An 18,832-nucleotide genomic window follows, 5' to 3' on the forward strand; every position below is an offset into this window, starting at 1 on the left:
CTCATATTTGTTTCCACTGAGCTATGATGGGAACTCCTGCATATTAAAAAAAATTAAATCAAAAAATGAAAAACGATAATACCACTGCATAAAGAGTTCCCTTCAGAAAAACTCAGGGCTTGAAATATGAACACTGAAGGAAACACCGAGCTGAAGCCTCGATGATGAGGTTTCGTGTCTGCTGTCCTCTGAGGCAGGGATATTTGAATGTGAAATTGCCTGGGACCACGCTGCCTTAGCTTTCCCCACTATCCACTGAACCCTTCTGTTTGTGAGAGAACACAGCAAGAACTCTTAGGTAGATAATTTAGACTATGCAAAGACCTTTAATGCATTCATTTGGAAGTCTGTTATTTAAAAATTGACATAAGTGGAAATGAAAATTATTTTATCCAATAAAGAAAAAGGAATCTATCAATTTGCTGAGCTCAGAAGGGATTAAAAACAGCCTCTTTGTTCCTTGGCTCTCCCACCCTTTATGGCTCTCAGAGTTTATCTTGCCAGGAATATACTGGATGCTTCCATTACTACTGGTCTGGAAGTTCTGTCTAGAGATGAGAAATCTTGTGGGTGCATTACTCAATTACTGCATAGATCCACTACAGGAGAGGTCAAAATATTAACTCCATACACTCCATTATAAAGTGCTGAAATTAATGTGCTGATATGTTTGGTTCTCATATCAACTTCTAAATTCTTTGAAAGTAGTGGCTCAAATCAGCACTTTTTCTACAATATTTTTCTTTCTGTTCTACCAGCACCGGGTTCCTAGAAGGCACTCAAAAGTTTGTAGAATGTATGAAGCCAATGAAATTGCTTCTAAAGGAAAGAGGATGTGAGAAATGGACATCCAGACACTAACTACTAATACAACAATTCAATCTTCTGCCCACATCCACCTATTCATGACAGCCTTTTCCCTTAGAGGAATAAACAATCCTTTTTATTTTAGTCTTTTAAAAAGTAAAGCAACGTTTTTACTGCTTAATTAAATTTTTAGAATAATTTAGTCTTCATATTAAATACTTTTCATTAATTTGGTCTAAAAGAAAACTAAAATCAAAAGGCTTTGCCCCTCATTTTTCTCTAACTCTATGTTTTAAGAGTTCCTGCTGTCGCACAACAGAATTGGTGGCATCTCTGGAGCCCTGGGATGTTGGTTTGATCTCTGGCCAAGTGTGGTGAGTTAAGGATCCAATGTTGCTGCACTCAGATGTGATCCCTGGCCCAGGAGCTCCACATGTTACAGGGCAGCCAAAAAAGAAAAAACCAAAAAACCAAAAAAAACCCTATACATTATTAGTATTTGGGACATTTTTAATATCTCATTCTATATATTATTATACCTTTTATTTATAAAAATATTCCTAGGATGTTATTAAGATTGATACTTCCAGTAAGCACTCCTCTAGTTTAAGACACTTACACATCTTTAGAGACTTTATTAGCTTCTTCAATCCTTTCCAAAGTTAAGTTTACATCATTTCCCAAAAAAAACTAAGGCATCATAACACATTTCAGGTTTTCTTTTTTAAACTTTCTTGTTGTTGGCTTTGGTGGGAAAGCAGACAGAGCTAGGAAGGCTAAGGTTGTAGGTTAGAGCCCCTAAGGAGCTGATTAAAGTCAGCCCGACCTTGACCTTGGCTCACTATCTAGTTTGATATAAAAGATAACGGGCAAAGAGGGCTGTGTGTGTGTGTGTGTGTGTGTGCATGTGAATAGCTCATTATAAATTTATCACCATTAATGGACCAAAAAACCCAACCAAAGCATATGAGATAGGTCCTAGTATTATTTCAATTGTTAAAAACTGAGAAAAAAATGGAAGGAAACTGATGCAGAAAACTCTAGCTACGTGACCCTAGGAAAATTACTCTACTCTGTGCTCTAGTCTCCTAATCTACAAATGAGGATAATGATAAAACCTGTGTCATAGGGATGTGGCTGAGAGTAAATGACTTAGGAGTTCCCATTGTGGCTGGGTGGTAATGAGCCTGACTAGTATCCATGAGGAAGCAGGTTCGATCCCTGGCCTCACTCAGTGGATTAAGGATCTGGTGTTGCCATGAGCTGTGGCATAGGTTGCAGATATGGCTCGGATCTGGGTGTGGCTGTGGTTGTGGCTCCGATTCGACCCCTAGCCTGAGAACTTCCATTTGCTGTGGGTGTGGCCCTAAAAATACAGAAAAAAAAAAAAAAAAGGGTAAATGTCTTAATCTAAATACCTAAGATAATAATGGGCAAGTACTCAAATGCTGCTAGTTCAAACCAAACAAACCAAATCAAACCTTTCTATCAATATTATCCTAAAGTGATTTAATTTTAATTTTATATGTTATCGAAGCCTTTACATTTTCATGAAGCACTTCTCTCAAGCCGTGATTCATCCCACGTGAAATCTGGGTACTCTGTGGGCAGTACAATCTAGCACACTCATCTAGAGACAGCTGGCCCTCACAGAGAATGTCAGTTTTTATAGTCACACTACTTGATGCCCAGGGAAGGAAGTATCAAACTTTTTTAAAAGTGCCAGCAGAATCTGAGTGAGCAGGTTCTTTGAAGTCTCCTCTAAAAGGTAAACACCTCCAGCTATATACAATGTTCTGCTAGTTCCAAGCTCTTCACTATTAGTTTAAAAGAGCCCCAGAAGGAAGACTATTAAATTGCTTCCACAGCTTTCAAGAGATGAATATTTCTCAGAGTTAACACTGAATCTACTCCCTATCACATTGGGCAGGGCCCTGAAGTAGCATTTGCTCTAGGAATTAATGACTGAGTGATTTCAAGAGAAGACTGAAAGACTCAGAGTGTCTTTGCCTTTAGCTAGTTGTAAAACATTTGTAGCAAACCATGGCAACCTCTCTGAGTCAATCTTCAAACACATGCTAAACTTGTTTCTCAAGGGGAATTTTATTTTAACACGATAAGGATTAGTTAGAACAGGCAAAAATTCTAACCTAAAGCAGAGATTTCCAGCATAATTCAGCATAGGCTTGTTTCTGTCTAATAGGTAAAATGGCTCAATTATGCCTTTTGTGGCCATTGGGTTTGGATTTGAACTCTCATATTAAGACAAAAAACAATTTCCATTTGCTTAAGAAAAGCGTCAGACATAAAATTCTCAATCTTTCTTTCAATTGCCCTGGAAATTACTTAACTTTCTCTCTTTTCCTGAGTAGCTTCCCTTCTTTGTTACGCATACCTAAAAAACCCAGCAGATCAGGGGATGGTAGGTAGTACTCTCTAGTCACTGTGTCAATCAAAAATCCCCTCTTAAATTTCCAAATGCCCTTCCAGAGATGGACATCTGCCTCCAACTGAAGACTTCTTAAACAAAAGGGACTGTAATCTACAGAGGCCAGCAAGTACTACTGAAGTTTCTGAAAAACAAGAGCTTTCAAAGTATTTAAAATCCTTGACATGGTAACCCCATTACTACTTGTCTAATTAAGAGTCCTTTGGTCTAGAGAAATCACTTGGTTTCTTTAAAATTTCAATTACAAATAAGATGGCCCAAGAGAGTGGTAAAGACAATTTTTTTTTTTGGTGTGTGTGGGTAAAGGGAAGGCATTTTAATGGGGGGAAAAGGAATGAGTGAAGAGTCTGTAAATAATTATCTAGCATAGCACAACCAGAAGACAACAAATTTTTTTTTGAATAGCATACTGAAGTCCCTGGCCTCATGGTAACAGACGATACGATAAATGGGGGTCAATGTTGGGTATCTAGGTGCTTTACATTTATTTACTTATTTTAGATCAAGTGACTATTAGAGACATGATTTTTTTACTATATAAACATCTGGTAAATCAGAGACAAACCAAATCAAGTTACACTTTGAAAACCAACCATTTTTGAAGCTAATCATTGCTTAAAAATATCCCTCAATTACCTATGACCTTTGCATTAACTGCTTGTTTAAAAAAAATTTTTTTTTAATGGCCTCACCTGCAGCATATGGAAGTTCCCAGGCCAGGGATTGAATCTGAGCTCCAAATGTGATCTACGTCACAGCTGTGCCAATGCTGGATCCTTTAACCCACTGTGCTGGGCCAGAGATTGAATCTGTACCTCTCTCTTCAGGGACCCGAGTCATTGCAGTCAGATTCTTAACCCACTGTGCCACAGCAGGAACTCCTGCTTGTTTAAATATTAGATGGTCCTTAGAAAGAGTTCTGTTTGTAGATATGCAATACAATTTTAAATTATAAAGAGAAAAGAGGAGTTCCCATCGTGGTGCAGCGGAAAAGAACCCGACTAGGAACCATGAGGTTGTGGGTTCGATCCCTGGCCTCACTCAGTGGGTTAATGATCTGGCGTTGCCGTGAGCTGTGGTGTAGGTCACAGACGTGGCTAGGATCTGGTGTTGCAGTGGCTGTGGTGGCGTAGGCCGGCAGCTATAGCTACGATTAGACCCCTAGCCTGGGAACCTGCATATGCCGAGAGTGCGGCCCTAAAAAAACAAAAGACAAAAGACAACAACAACAACAACAACAAAAAAAAAAAAAAAAAAAAAAAAAAGAGAGAGAGAAAAGAAAGCCTCACCAAATAATTGATGACATAAAATCGGTCATATTCTCTGTTCTTAGGATTGATCCTACGATGCTGTTTTTTCCTCATGTGATCTTTAAGTGTATTTTTGTCCCTGAAAGTCTTCTCACAGTACAAGCACTGCAAGCTACAAAAAGATACAAACACTGAGATTAAGTAAGTCTCTGGAATAGTTGTTGCAATAGCCTTTTATTATTATTATTATTATTGGGCCTTATAATTTGTTCACTTCAGGTCTCACAGAATCTTCAAATGGGATATTGTACATTTCTCAGAACCCCTCTAACTTTATTCATTTGGCTTTGGAGGATAAATGCTGTGGTTTATTTGGTAGTTGGCTAAATTGGCCAACTTGGCTTTTTAGTTAAAATAAAGATATCAATTATCTAAAAGTTATTTTGGTGCTTTATTTATTGAATTATTTATTCTGAAAATGAAAATGTAGGTATGTTTTTCAAATAATTATAATAATGATAACTAGCACTGGCTGCCTTCATTGGGTATAACAACTAGTCCATGGTTTGGTCTATCTTGTAACCTGCTTTGCAGGGCCTGATTCATAGTTCCAGCTGTGGGACTTGGTCAAGTTACTTGCCCACTCTGTTACCACTCATTTTCTGACCTCTAAACTGAAGATAATTTCTATATTTTAGAGAATTTTTATAACATATACATATATATACATATAAATTCATATATAATAATGAGAATTTGCACACAATATGAATATATACATACACACACACACACATATATATACATGGTCAGTTTATTCATATATATTTATGAACAAAATACCCAGCACATTCACAAAACACAGTAAGTGCTATTTTTACCATCTTACCATTTACATGTACCTTCGGCTAGAATATTTCCACTGACTGGGAATTCAATACCTAATAAGGTATGATCAGTTCTTGAACAGACTATTAACAAAATATCATTCTTAGATTAAGCCTGAAAGTTGATATTGCCTGGAACCTTTACCCAACAGTCATTAGAGTTCTACTTTTTGGAGTCACGCAGAATAAACATACATGAAAACACTGAAACTGCAACCAAGCAGGGGCCTTGGGGCCTTCCTGAGACAGACCCTTCCCAACGTGTCCTCTGTTTGCCTCTTGTTTGTAGAAAAGCTGTAGTCTTTCAGGCCTCCCTCAGGTCGCAAAAGCCTGGCTCAAGACTGAAAGGATGTGAACATGTAATGACAAGAATAGCAGTTGGGCCAGGAGAACTTGTAAGAATTTAAACAGTAAATTAGCCACATGGCAGTCAGAGAATCTTTTCTTCCTCCCTGAGGTAGCAAGATAACAGTGTCTGATGCTGATGCTAAAACCCCCACCAAATGGAAGAAGTGAACTAGTGGATGACCATGAGCATATTTCTCCCAGACCTACTGGAGCCAGGGGATTGACGATGTTAACCCCTGTGACACCTGTCTGCACCTTGCCATCAATCGGAGAATTGTGCATGAGCTCATCACACACCTTTCAACTCCCTTCCTTTTCCTTGCCTTTAAAAATGCTCCCTTGAAACCCATAAGGGAGTTCTGGTCTTTTGAGCATGAGTCACCTGTATTCCTTGCATGGTCCATGTAATAAACCTTTCTCTGCTCTAAACGCCAAAGTTTTTGTTTGGCCTCATGGTGCGTTGGGCAAACGAACTTGGGTTTTGCAACAAATGACTGAAATCAGTTGTTTCTATTCCGCATTCTTTTTTGTCTTCACTAAACACCCTTTCAACTATTTCTTATGCCACAGAACTAACTATAGGTTGATTAGAGATTTTCATTACTGCTATCTTGCTAGAAAGCACAGCTACTATTATTTTATAAATGAAGGGTCATTCAATAAAAGAGTGAAGAGATTTATTTTAACGTCCTCTTGATACCAGAATTTGAATTCCAACCTTTTAATAATGGGTACTACTTTTTCAATGTTAATGCTCCAAACGTTGTGGGCTGAGATACCACATGCTCTAGTACTGTATTTAAATGAAAAAAAAAAAAAAAAAAAAAAAACAGCTTTTGCGAGTAAACTCTTGGGTCCTTTCCTAGAAATAAATGTGGACAGATTTCTGAAAGCCATTTTGGTGATGTAGAAAATTTCTTCCTTTATTTCTACAAACTAACTCTAGATACTCAAGGTTGCCAGAATATGACCTTGAGAAAAGGTAGGAATGTTATGATATATAAATGTGGATAAATATTAAAAGGTGAAATAATGGATGCAGCATGTTATGTTTAATATAGATTTGGATAATATGTAACAATTTGACAATATATTTACTAAATGTATAGAAAAATTACAGAGAAAAGTAAAGAAATTATAAATCCGAAATCAAGAATAGTGGTCCCTGGGAGAGATTAATGAGGAAGGGCACACAGGGAGATTCAAAGTAATTATTAGCAATCTCTTTCTTAGGCTAAGTAATTTTTTCATATCCCATATAACATAGCTCTTACTGGTATAAACACTGGTATATATGACAATTATTTAAAACAAAATGTAAATTCCTTCAATTTGAAAAATGAGAAAATTCCATCTTTAACTACTTCTGACTACTAAATGAATTTAAAAAATTCACAACAGAGTCCAAGATTAATATAGCTTCAGGTCATGCTTCATAAAGAAGTACTTACTTGTCAAGCTTTTTCTGCAACGTACACAGAAACTCACTGCAGTTAACAATGTTGTCTGGCAATCCAATGTTGAAAGCATGTTCTCTGGCCATGTGGTTCAAAAGAACAGATCTAGGAAGAAGTTTGAGCAATTTGCATTATTTATAAATCACCTAGGAACAAATCAGGTCAGGAGAAGCATTTGTGCAATAACAACACTAATTAGAAGTACAAGTAAAGGTTAAGCAGTGAAACACACATTTGAGTTATGTCAGAGTGATATGTTATAAAGTAAGTGCACATATAATCACATTCATTCTTTAAAAAAGGGTGTCCAAGCTTGTTCCACAATCTGCCACCACTGGGCAGCATTACACCTATAGGTGAACTGAGTGTCTGTTCTTTGAACTATTCAATAAATTGTGTTTTGCCTACCTTTCCATTTCATGAAAAAGAGGAAGAAGCAACTGTCCAAGAGAAATACGACCTGCTACAAACTGGGATCATACGCATTTAGTCAGCTCATCATTGGACAGAGACTTGGAACCCACAGTTCACACATCTAATTTCATGCAAGGGTTATGATAACCTGGATACACAATGACTATCTTGCTGCTCAGTTTATGCAGAAAAGGAAAAATTTATGTAACTTTTACATAGCAAACACCCTGTCTGTAAAATACATTCTACTGGGCCTTCACAACAACTTTAGTTCATAAAATAAAGGTGACAGTTTTTTTGGAACTCATTAGTACACATACCATTGAGAGACTACGAATAGTGACATTACAGTTTATTTTTTCCAGCTTATTTAGACACATTTCTGGCCCCAAATAAGGTGTTTTTAGTATCTCCCCCCCTTCAGAGACTGAAATAAAACAACCACCTTTATGAAGATGTTTGTTGATTTTTTTAAAACTACATAGGGGATACATTTGTTAACCTCATAGTTAATACGTCCATTTCTCCAACCAATTAACTATTCCCGATAACTTTGAATAAACCCAGTATATAGTGCAGTACTTCACAGTGCTTTCTGAGCCCTTAAGAAGATTCCCCAGGGACAGCAGAGACAGAGCTGAACTTTCCCAGGGGTTCTAGGCCTGAGGCCCAGGCTGTGGAAAGGTCCAGGCAGAAGCAAAGGTGGGGTCCTCTTGTAGGTGGTGGGGTGGGTGTGTGAGGCAGAGGGTTGGAAGGCTTTCCCTAATCCCATGGCACTCTGGGGCAGGGTATAGTGCCTCTAGATCCAGACTCTATGTTGTGCTAGTTCAAGGTCTATGGATGGACTGGGAGATTTCCCTCACCCCAGTCTTTGTTGCATCAAGGTCTCTTGATTTTAAGAGTCATACTGAATGTATTAATGGGGGACTAGTTCTGCTTTCAACCTCTCTGGGATTTAAGGCCTGGATCTACGGTCCATAAGATAGGAGACGGAGGCAAAGCCAATGTATTCTCCCCTCTCCAATATTTTTCCCTCTTCATACCTCGGGGATGAATAAAAGTTTCCCTACATATTTCAACAAGGCAGTGTGCCTGAAGCAATATCAACTGGGGTGAACAATAGGCTGGCCAAAAGACTTAAAAGGAAAACCTGAAGAGTGAGATGACCATAAGGGACTTTGAACAAAGTTCTGTCACACTCCTGGGGATCCAGAAGAACACACGCATGCGCAGGGCTGTGTGCATCCCAAGGACATCCCTGAGAAGACCCTCGTCTCTCTTCTCTGGTGGACTCTGTGACTCTATATAAGCAGGAAGTGAAGGCTAAGGCAGAGGTGTAAACTGATCGAGCATCAAAGACATGTCCCAACCCACACACAGAACACCTTGTCAAAGGCAGAAGATATATTTACTGAAGACATTTAAGTAAATTGCTGTCATGACATTAGCTGAACATTATAAGTAGATAGTCCAGCAGCCATCCTTGACAAGAATACACATTTTAGAGAATTAGTCCAGTAAAGTCACTAAATGCACAAACAGCAACAAAAACGCTGGTTGGGTAGGGGAGATAGCTAATTTCTATAGTTACCACATTATATTATTTAAAATGTTGAGTTTTCAACAAACAGTTATAAGACATGCAAAGAAAAGAAACTATATCCCATCATATGAAAAGAGAGCAGTAAATAGACACTGCCATTGAGGAAGCCCAAATGTTGGACTTAACAAAGACTTTAAATCAGATAATATACAAATGTTCAAAGAAAACCATGTCTAAAAAATCAAGAAAAAAAAGTATGAGAATAATATCTTACCAAAAAGGAAATACTAATAAAAAGATAGGAATTAGGGAGTTTCCGTTGTGACTTAGTGATAATGAACCCAACTAGCATCCATGAGGATGTGGGTTTGATTCTTGGCTCCATTCAGTGGGTTAAGGATCCAGCATTGCCGTGAGCTATGGTGTAGGTCACAGATGTGGCTCGACTGGGTGTTGCTGTGGCTTGGTGTAGGCCAGCAGCTGCAGCTCTGATTGGACCCCTGGCCTGGGAACTTCCATATGCTGCAGGTTTGGCCCTAAAAGGACCAAAAAAAAAAAAAAAAAAACAAATAAAAAATATATAAATTCTGGAAATGAAATGTGCAGTAACTGAAAAATTCACTAGAGGTGCTCAAAATAAAATTTGAACTAGACTCAAAGACTCAATTGAATTTGAAAATCAACTAAGTTCCTGTTGTGGCTCAGTGGGTTAAGAACCTGACATACTGTCCATGAGGATGAGTGTTTGATCCCTGGCCTCACTCAGGGGCTTAAGGATCCAGTGTTGCTATGAGCTGTGGTGTAGGTTGTAGGCACGAGTAGGATCTGGTATTGCTGTGGCCGTGGCATAGGCTGGCAGCTGCAGCTCTGATTCAGCCCCTATCCTGGGAGCTTCCTTATGCTGTGGGTGTGGCCATAAAAAGAAAAAAGATAAAAAAGAAAAAAAAGGGGAAAAAAAAAAGAAAATCAATTAAGATTTTTTCCAGTCTGCAGAATGTAAGAAAAAAAGAAAGAAAAACCAAGTGAGCCTCAGAGACCACATCTACCAACACATGTGTCACAGGATTCCCAGAAGGTGAAGAAAGAAGTAGAAACAATATTTGAAGAAATAATGGCCAAAAACTTCCCAATTTTTTATTTTTTGGCCATGCCTGCAGCACGTTGCAGTTCCATGGGCAGGGATCAAACCCAAGCCATAGTAGTGACAGAGCCAAATCCTTAACTGCTAGGCCACCCAGGAACTCCAAACTTCCCAAGTCTGATAGAAAACATTAACCTAAACATCAAAGAAGCCCAATCAACTTCAAGTAGAATAAATCAGAGACCCATATCAATGTGCTGAAATCCAAAGAATCTTCAAAGTAGCACAAAAGGAAGCTTAATATCCATAAAAGATTTGTGTGTGTGTGTGTGTGTGTGTGTGTGTGTGCGCCATGCCCTGTAGCTTGCAGAAGTTCTGGGGCCAGGGATTGAACACACCCCATAGCTTTACCCAGAGGCACAGCACAATGTCAGATCTTTAACTCACTGAGCCACGAGGAACTCTTACAAAGATTTTTTTTTTTCTTTTTCTTTTTATGGCTACACCTACATCACATTGAAGTTCCTGGGCTAGGGGTCAGGTCTGTGGCCTATGCCACAGCCATGGCAAAACTGGACCCTTAACCCACTGAGTGAGGCCAGGGATTGAACTTGTATTTTCGAAGAGACAACACTGGGTCTTTAACTTGCTGAGCCACAGGAACTCCCCACACAAGATTCACATCATCATCCATATTATCATCTTACTTACCAAAAATCATGGAAACTAGAAGCCAGTGGGATGATATATTCACACTGCTTATATACAGCTGAACAAGAATTTGATACCCAGAAAACCCTGTTCGAGCCCATGCACATTGTTGGTGGGAACGCCTGAATTTGTAGCTAGCTGGCCAAAAAGTGCAGGTGTCCTGGGGAACCCCTGAACTTGCGAATGGTGTCCAAAGTGGGGGTAGTCTTGTTAAGGATAATGCCCTTAAACCTAAAGAGTCTGATACTAACTTTGGGTGGTTAATGTTAGAATTAAATTACAGTACACCAGCTAGTTTTGGACGAATTGGGGGTGGTGACAGAATTACTAATCCCCCCCCCCTTTTTTTCATAGATCTTCATTATTTTTAATGTTCAAAAGTGAAACACTAAAAACTGCTAAAAGTTAATACAGTTAATACAGAAGGGCACATCTGTAGTAGTTTGCTACACCTGGTCTTGCCTGTCGGCCAATTTAAGAGGCCCTACAATGTTAAACACAAGTCTGTTTCTGGCATTTAAAAAATTTATTTCCCACTCTGCTTAGAGAACGTACATTCCATCTTTGATGTTGGTGTATGAAAAAAAATTTCTGTGGATACACGAAGGGATCGTGAGCCAATTCACAGAACTTAATCTATATAACCATTGCGGATATTTTGACAAGTCTTTGGATGAAAAACAGCAACATTTAAAGACATACTTAATAGCTACCTGTTTCCAAGGAATTCCTCATTGCAAAACATACAAATGCCATGAAAATTGTTATCATTTCGTTCTTGTTGCTGTTGTTCCAGAATTTCTTTCTGTAAAGTAGAAACATATACATAATACCATCTTTAATAAATACACAGTTAGCTAATGAAAAATGGCATAGGCTGGATGGGGGGAAATTGGGGTAGAAGCACAAAAGAAGTATGTGAACTCTGATGACATTTCAAATTTTTCCATTTTTGTCCTTGTACCAAAACTCCAAGTTTAAACTGTTAAATGCCAGCCAACACACCGTCTGGATAGCTATAGAGGAAACGTGAAGTCATCAGGGTCTCACCGTCCTTCCCTACCTTGTCTTTCCTCCCATCTTCATAAACTCCTAACCTCACTCTCTTCCAAAAGCAAAAACGTGATGGGACTGTTGACTTGTTACTTTCTGTAATTCTCAGTTTAGTTTGTAATCAAGCTCTGATCAACCTTTCACTTGAACCTTCTTCCATATTACTTCTCTCCACCATATCCAGTCTCATCGCCCTGAGTCCAGTCTTTGATCAGTTATTATGAGATTATCGTATGTGTCTCCTAGAGGGTCTGCCAGATTTCTATCCTTTTTTCTATCACATCTACCCTCTTTTTTGCTGCTAGAAAAACCTGTTAAAATTATTTTCATGTACAATTATCTTGTTACTCTCCAACTCAAATAATTTTAAATATGCACTGGTACCAACCTATTCTAATCAAGGTGGTCCTACACATTATTCTTCCTTGAGGTAATTTTATTTCTCTTGCTTTTTCACTCTTACAAGTACCAAATGTTAAGATCCAACTTGATTCCCATTTCAGTCATGTAGCCATTTCTGGACTATATTACAATAGTTTAGAGTTCAGACTCAGGAACATTGAACAGAACTACACTTGGATCTGTCTCGCACCTTTACTCAATATTTTATTTAATCTCTTTAATACTCAATTTTCTCATTTTTAAGATGAAAATATCATCTCAGAGCATTGTTTACAGGATTATATCAGAAAAATTTCTGATCTAAAAAGAATTCAAATTATAAATAATTCAAATTATGCATGGGTCATTAAATACTATTGTTAGCCAGCCAATGTCAGTTTCCCTATCATCTTATTCCCTATCATCTCTCTGGTAACTACTGCTTGCCAATGGATATGAAAACTATTTGATGTTAAGAGAAAGTCTTTATGCTCTTCTTATATTAAGCTTATATTATACTTCGCTTATAACATGGAGTACAAAATAGGAACTTCATAAAGTTTATTGCTGATTCTATAGATATTTACGGAACAGCATAAAAATGAGCTAATATCTAGAAGCTTAATAAATTTCATGTGTCATTTCTGGAAATCTATCAACAAACATCTAGAAGTATTCATTCATTGAGGAGAAAAATTAATAAGCCACTGTGATAAAAATCAATTCAATCAACTTCTGGTTTCAGCCACAATGAAATAATGGATATCACACTTTCCTTTCTCCTGTAAATTATTATAAAATAAATTGATTCATATACTTTATCTGTTTTTGGACAATGGATAATAGCACACATCTCTGACTGATCAATGAAAAAACAATACATTGTCACTCTTCTATTGTGCAGTATTTTTCAAACTGCAACACAGGGAAGTTAAAACGGAATAAATAGTATGTAGCTACCTCACCTGGTGGAGAAGAAAAAAAAGACTGGCGTTCAGGATACAAAATTGAGTGGAATTTGGGGGACAAAGTACTAGAGAGAAGAAAGCAGCAGAGAAGGAGCTCACAAAACCTGTATTGGGATTCTTTTAATCTTTGTCCAGATACTGAGCTGTACATGTACAAGGCGGTACTCTTTGAGGCCTGACAGAGGAGTTCCCTGGCGCTGTGAAGCTTAATGGGGACTCCAGAAGTTATAGCACTGGAATATGCTGGAACTCTGACATACAGAATAGAGAGACCTTGCTCAATGCTTTAGGTACACAGAAAATATAAAAGAACACTTTTTACTTCATGAAGCTTAGGACTTAACACTAGCAGCAAGTAGACAGATAAAAGCAAAAGAAATAAAGGGGAGTAAGGCTGATAAGACAATTTTAATTAAAAAAATAAAAAACTACGAGTTCCTGTTGTGGTGCAGTGGAAACAAATCCAACTAGGAACCATGAGGTTGCGGGTTCAAGCCCCGGCCTCGCTCAGTGGGTTAAGGATCCGGCGTTGCCGTGAGCTGTGGTGTAGGTTGCAGACGCGGCTCGGATCCCGCGTTGCTGTGGCTCTGGCGTAGGCCAGAAGTTGTAGCTCCGATTTGACCCCTAGCCTGGAAACCACCATATGCCGAGGGTGAGACACTAAAAAGCAAAACAACAATAACAACAACAAAAACTAGACTATATCCAAAAGTGAAACAAGTAGAACTGGTACTTAAAGTAACATGAAATTGCCCCCTATTTTCTACTGAATAAAATTCACAATCTTTCGAATGCCATGCCTATTGCTTTGTATCTGAGTTTACCCTATGTTTTTAAAGGTCTTCTCCTGCATTGCTTCCCCATATAAACTCTGTTACAGGGAAAAACAAGAACATTTGCTATAATTTATTTGTGTGTTATTATCCTCAATGGCAGTTCACAGTTACCTACCGTGACTTCTCAGGCCACTCAATAGTCTTGAATAACAATTCTTTCTTTTTCTTCACCCATTTTTGCCTACTAAAGTTCTCTTCTCTAATCCTTCAGAGCTCATCTCAAACACTACATAAATCTGACACACTACACACAACCACTACATACAACACTACATATAACAACTGATGGAGTTCCCATGATGGCTCAGTGGTTAACATATCCGACTAGGAACCATGAGGTTGCGGGTGCGATCCCTGCCCTTGCTCAGTGGGCTAAGGATCTGGCGTTGCCGTGAGCTGTGGTGTAGGTCACAGATGTGGCTCGGATCCTGTGTTGCTGTGGCTCTGGCTTAGGATGGTGGCTACAGCTCCGATTAGACCCCCAGCCTGGGAACCTCCATATGCTGTGGGAGTGGCCCTAGAAAAGGCAAAAAGACACACAAACAAACAAACAAACAAACAAAAACAACTGATGGGAACTCAGGAGACATGTATTCTTGTCCTATTTTTATGACTAACTAGTTCTAAATGTGGCCTTGAACATGCCACTTCTCTAGGACTTAGATTATGGTGCTCTCCAAGTTGCTTTTGAAACATTCTACAAATCATAAAGGTGATCCCGGCCATTGGTGTGCCAGAAGTATCTTTTTTTGCCACAGTTTGTAGTGTTCCATTGAAATCTATATCACTTGGCTTTAAAGAAAAGTGTGTCCCAACATCTCTACTAATAAAACATGAGGTCCTTTATGCCATAGGCACATAATTTACTACAGTATTGTGTTAATAAATACATGATAACTAAATTCATACCCCTGGTGCAACAACATGCACAGTAGAAATCTGAATGCTCTCCTGAAAATCAAAATGAACTTTTCAAAGGAGAGGAGTTCATACATCACTTAATGTCCCTTATTCACACAGGAATGGCACTTCTTATGTGGTTTACATTTCACATAGACTATAAAAAATGGAGAGCTTTCCACAGCAAGAGTAAGTTGATGAGATACTTAAACAAAGCTAATAGCCTACTGTATATGTAAACTATCTGAAAGAAATGAATTTACTATTGGTTATTATTTTAAAATTAAAGATTTTTTTTTTTAAACTCATCCAGGAGTTCCCTTGTGTCACTGTGCTATGGCATGGGGAATGAGTTGATCCATGGCTTGGGAACTTTCGCATGCTATGAGTCTGGCAAATAAAAAACAACAAAAAAACCCCCTCGCAGCTGATAATTTTTATGAACATGCAGAGTAACATAGAGAATTCTATAGTGCTATGGGATAAGAATTTGGAGGACAAGTTTTTACTTTTTTCAATGAACCACTTTTATTTTTATTATTTATTTTTTTATTTTTCAGCTGCACTTGTGGCATATGGAAGTTTTAGACCAGAGAGCAAGTCCAAGCTGCGGTCAGATCCTTAACCCACTGAGCCAGGCCAGGGATTGAACCTGTGCTACTCCAGAGATCACGCCAGATCCTTAACCCATTATGCTGCAGTGGGAACTCCAATTAATCACTTTTATTTTTAATATGGTATACATTATTTTAATAAGTTTATATCTTAAAATCTTTTTTTTTGTCTTTTTTGTTGTTGTTGTTGTTGCTATTTCTCGGGCCGATCCCGTGGCATATGGAGGTTCCCAGGCTAGGGGTTGAATCGGAGCTGTAGTCACCGGCCTACGCCAGAGCCACAGCAACGTGGGATCCGAGCCGCGTCTGCAACCTACACCACAGCTTACGGCAACGCCGGATTGTTAACCCACTGAGCAAGGGCAGGGACCGAACCCTCAACCTCATGGTTCCTAGTCGGATTCGTTAACCACTGCGCCACTACGGGAACTCCAATATATCTTAAAATCTTAACTACACATTTGTTACTAAGATGGCTTTCTGAGAAAAACAGGAGATGCAAATCAAGATAAGGAAATGAGCTAGATTGATAATTATTGAATCCAACAATTAAGGAAACTAAGTATATTGAAGTAGAACAAAATTATTCTTGTAGTATTATTCTTTAAAAATATTAAGAAATGAAATCGTGGGAACATACTTTCCCTTTCATTCATTCTAATAGAGCCTACTCTATAAAGTATGTCTGCACATTAAAAAAGAAATAGGAAATTATCCTTAATTCTTAATACAGGAACACCAAACACATATATACTTTTAATCAAATTTTACTTATTCATAAAATAAATCATATGAAGATGAAATCATTTTAATAATTTTGCAACTATTATATCTATAATAGCTTTCATCATCCTATTGTGATTAATTCAGTAAATTAAGGGGACAGTTCTCATTTACTTGTTGAAATTGGCTGTGCTGACAGTTAAGTCATGATATGCCAAATGAGTTAGTAAATCTGGAAGCTATTCAAGCCAAGTAACTCCATCACTTTCTCTTTTAACCTTTTTCTTAATTATGAAAATTTTCACAAACAGCTAAGTTGAAAGACTAGTAGTACAATGAACATTCCTATACCCAATATTTATATTCAGTAACTGTTCACATTTTGCAGTTTCTCTGTCTGCAAACATACACACGTGCTCGAATAGACACATACATATATTTAGCACTACACCTTTTATTTTGCTGAATCATTTGAAGGTTGCCGATATCATGACACTTAACTCTTAAATAAATACTTCAGCGTCCCTTTCTAAGAATAAGGACAGTCTTCTACATACAACAATGCCACTATCATATACCTAAGAAAATCAATAATAATTCCAAAACAGTATGCAATATCCAGGAAGTATTTTAAGTTTCTTCAATGGTCCAAAAAATGTCTTTTAATCTTCTTTTCCCCACCTCCCACCAAGACCATCCTAGGTTCACATATTTCATTTGGTTGTTAGGTTCCCTGTCTCTAAATCTTTCTTAAAAATTTTTTTTTCACCCAATTCCCTCACCCTCTAAATCATGAGCCACAAAATAATTCAGCAGCAGCCTGGGACTTAGGCTCTGATGTATGGAAGAGGGAAATTTTTCCCAACTCAGTAACAGCCTTCTAAAGTATATGGATGACTGCTGGGAAAACCTTGTTAATGTGACTTTTATGTAATGTACTGCACCAGATGAAAAGCTCGCTGAGGGGCACAACTGCTTTTTTCATCTTTGTCCCTACTGTGTCTCACCGATGGGAGCAAGCGGTAACTGCTGAATGGAGGTGCTTTGTTTCCTATGGTCTCTACTTCCTCAGAGACCTTGAAGGAGTCACACACCCTTAATTCCCATCCCATTGCTGCTAACTTGCTAAGATGTAGGAAAACAATAATGAGCTTGAAAGATTCTGTATTTGCTTCTTCTGTAGCTCACATGTTGACTGCTGCCGATCAGGCATCAGCAAGGAAGAAACTGAGTGGAAGCCACTTGGGTGATCAACAAGAAAAATTTTTTTCTTTTCCCCTTTTCCATCTTTCCTTCTGTCTTTCCCTTCTTCTTTCATTAAGCTTAGTGTCTGACAGAATTAATCACAGCATATGTTTGAAGTAACTTACAAACAGAAAAATGTAATATTAGGAGACAATCCATAGAAAGCATCACAAAGATGTGCAAATCAAAGCTTGCCATCTTTGTGCCTTTATTTTTCTAAAACATCTCATGCTGGGTAGATACACTATTTTATTCATGGATTTACAGAATAGAGGGATAAAGAGAAGGTCACAGATGTTATATGTTTGAGCTTCTCAAAGCAGCTGATGAAATCAGATAAAATTTTCATTACAAAATAGGCTTAGATAAAAACCATAGTTGTAAGAATACAACATCAGCTTATGTATTAGGCAAAGAATCATAATAACAAGCTATATGTTTGTGTAATTGGTTTAAAATGTCATGAATGGTAGCAAAGAGGTCAGTGCATAGTCTTTCATCTTTATTCATAAGCTGATGCAGAGGAAACATTAACGAAACAGCAGATACAGCAGATGGCATGCAACACAGTCATAGGGGACTGACATGTAGGTAGAAAATGAAATTTGGAGGTAGGTTGGAAATTGTAAATATCAGCCAATTTGGGAAAAAAGCAATTTAGAAAATGTCAATTTAGATAAGTATTTATATACAAGAAAGCAAAAGCTGATGCTTAACTGATAAATCCAATGGAAATAGCGTGCATTAACATAAGGAAGCAAAATTAAGGCTAATATTATTAATTACAGCTATCGAAAACATTTTACAGATACTGACATATTACATTCGCAATGGAGTTTCCCGGCTGAATGGTTGTATGAGTGACTCTGAGAGAAAATAACACACGCCTAAGGTTTGCTCCCCGCCCAGCTCAAAGGCAGCAGCATGGCAGAACCTGCCAGGAATTCTCAGTCCCGGAGCCTGGGTATGCTCTTCCAACAGTGAATATAACAAATCTCCCTACCAAAGTTAGAGCAGTGGGCCACAGGCTCCACAGACAGGCAGCAGAATCTCGTATTCCTCCTACTTTCTACTTCTAGAACCATAGATTATCTCTGAGGTATTTGGGATTATTTCATTTACATTTCTATCTTGTTCTAATGAGTATTCCAGACTGTTATAAAAT

The 18,832-nt window shown here is 38.0% G+C and overlaps 1 protein-coding gene across 8 annotated transcripts in view; it reads right to left on the minus strand.

The window, feature by feature from the left end:
• ZNF277 (zinc finger protein 277) overlaps positions 1 to 18,832 on the minus strand; it is a 112,713-nt gene that overhangs the window by 12,282 nt on the left and 81,599 nt on the right. For 7 of the 8 annotated variants that reach the window (XR_014834206.1, XR_014834204.1, XR_014834205.1 and 4 more), the window contains exons 5-7: positions 11,661 to 11,752; positions 7,193 to 7,303; positions 4,546 to 4,678 (exon numbers count right to left, since the gene is read on the minus strand). Coding sequence is in view for 3 of the 8 variants with exons in the window: in XM_021079287.2 (XP_020934946.1) it covers positions 4,546 to 4,678; positions 7,193 to 7,303; positions 11,661 to 11,752 (336 nt within the window). In the remaining 5 variants the exon portion in view is untranslated. Of the gene's footprint in view, positions 1 to 4,430; positions 4,679 to 7,192; positions 7,304 to 11,660; positions 11,753 to 18,832 lie in introns of all 8 variants that reach the window. The other variant, XM_085005757.1, reaches the window with a different exon arrangement.

This window comes from Sus scrofa, chromosome 18 (assembly GCF_054392235.1).
Source record: "Sus scrofa isolate SSC_HxYL_T2T_F1_AM1 chromosome 18, Sscrofa_HxYL_maternal_Yorkshire_Landrace_v2.0, whole genome shotgun sequence".
Taxonomy (NCBI): Eukaryota; Metazoa; Chordata; class Mammalia; order Artiodactyla; family Suidae; genus Sus; species Sus scrofa.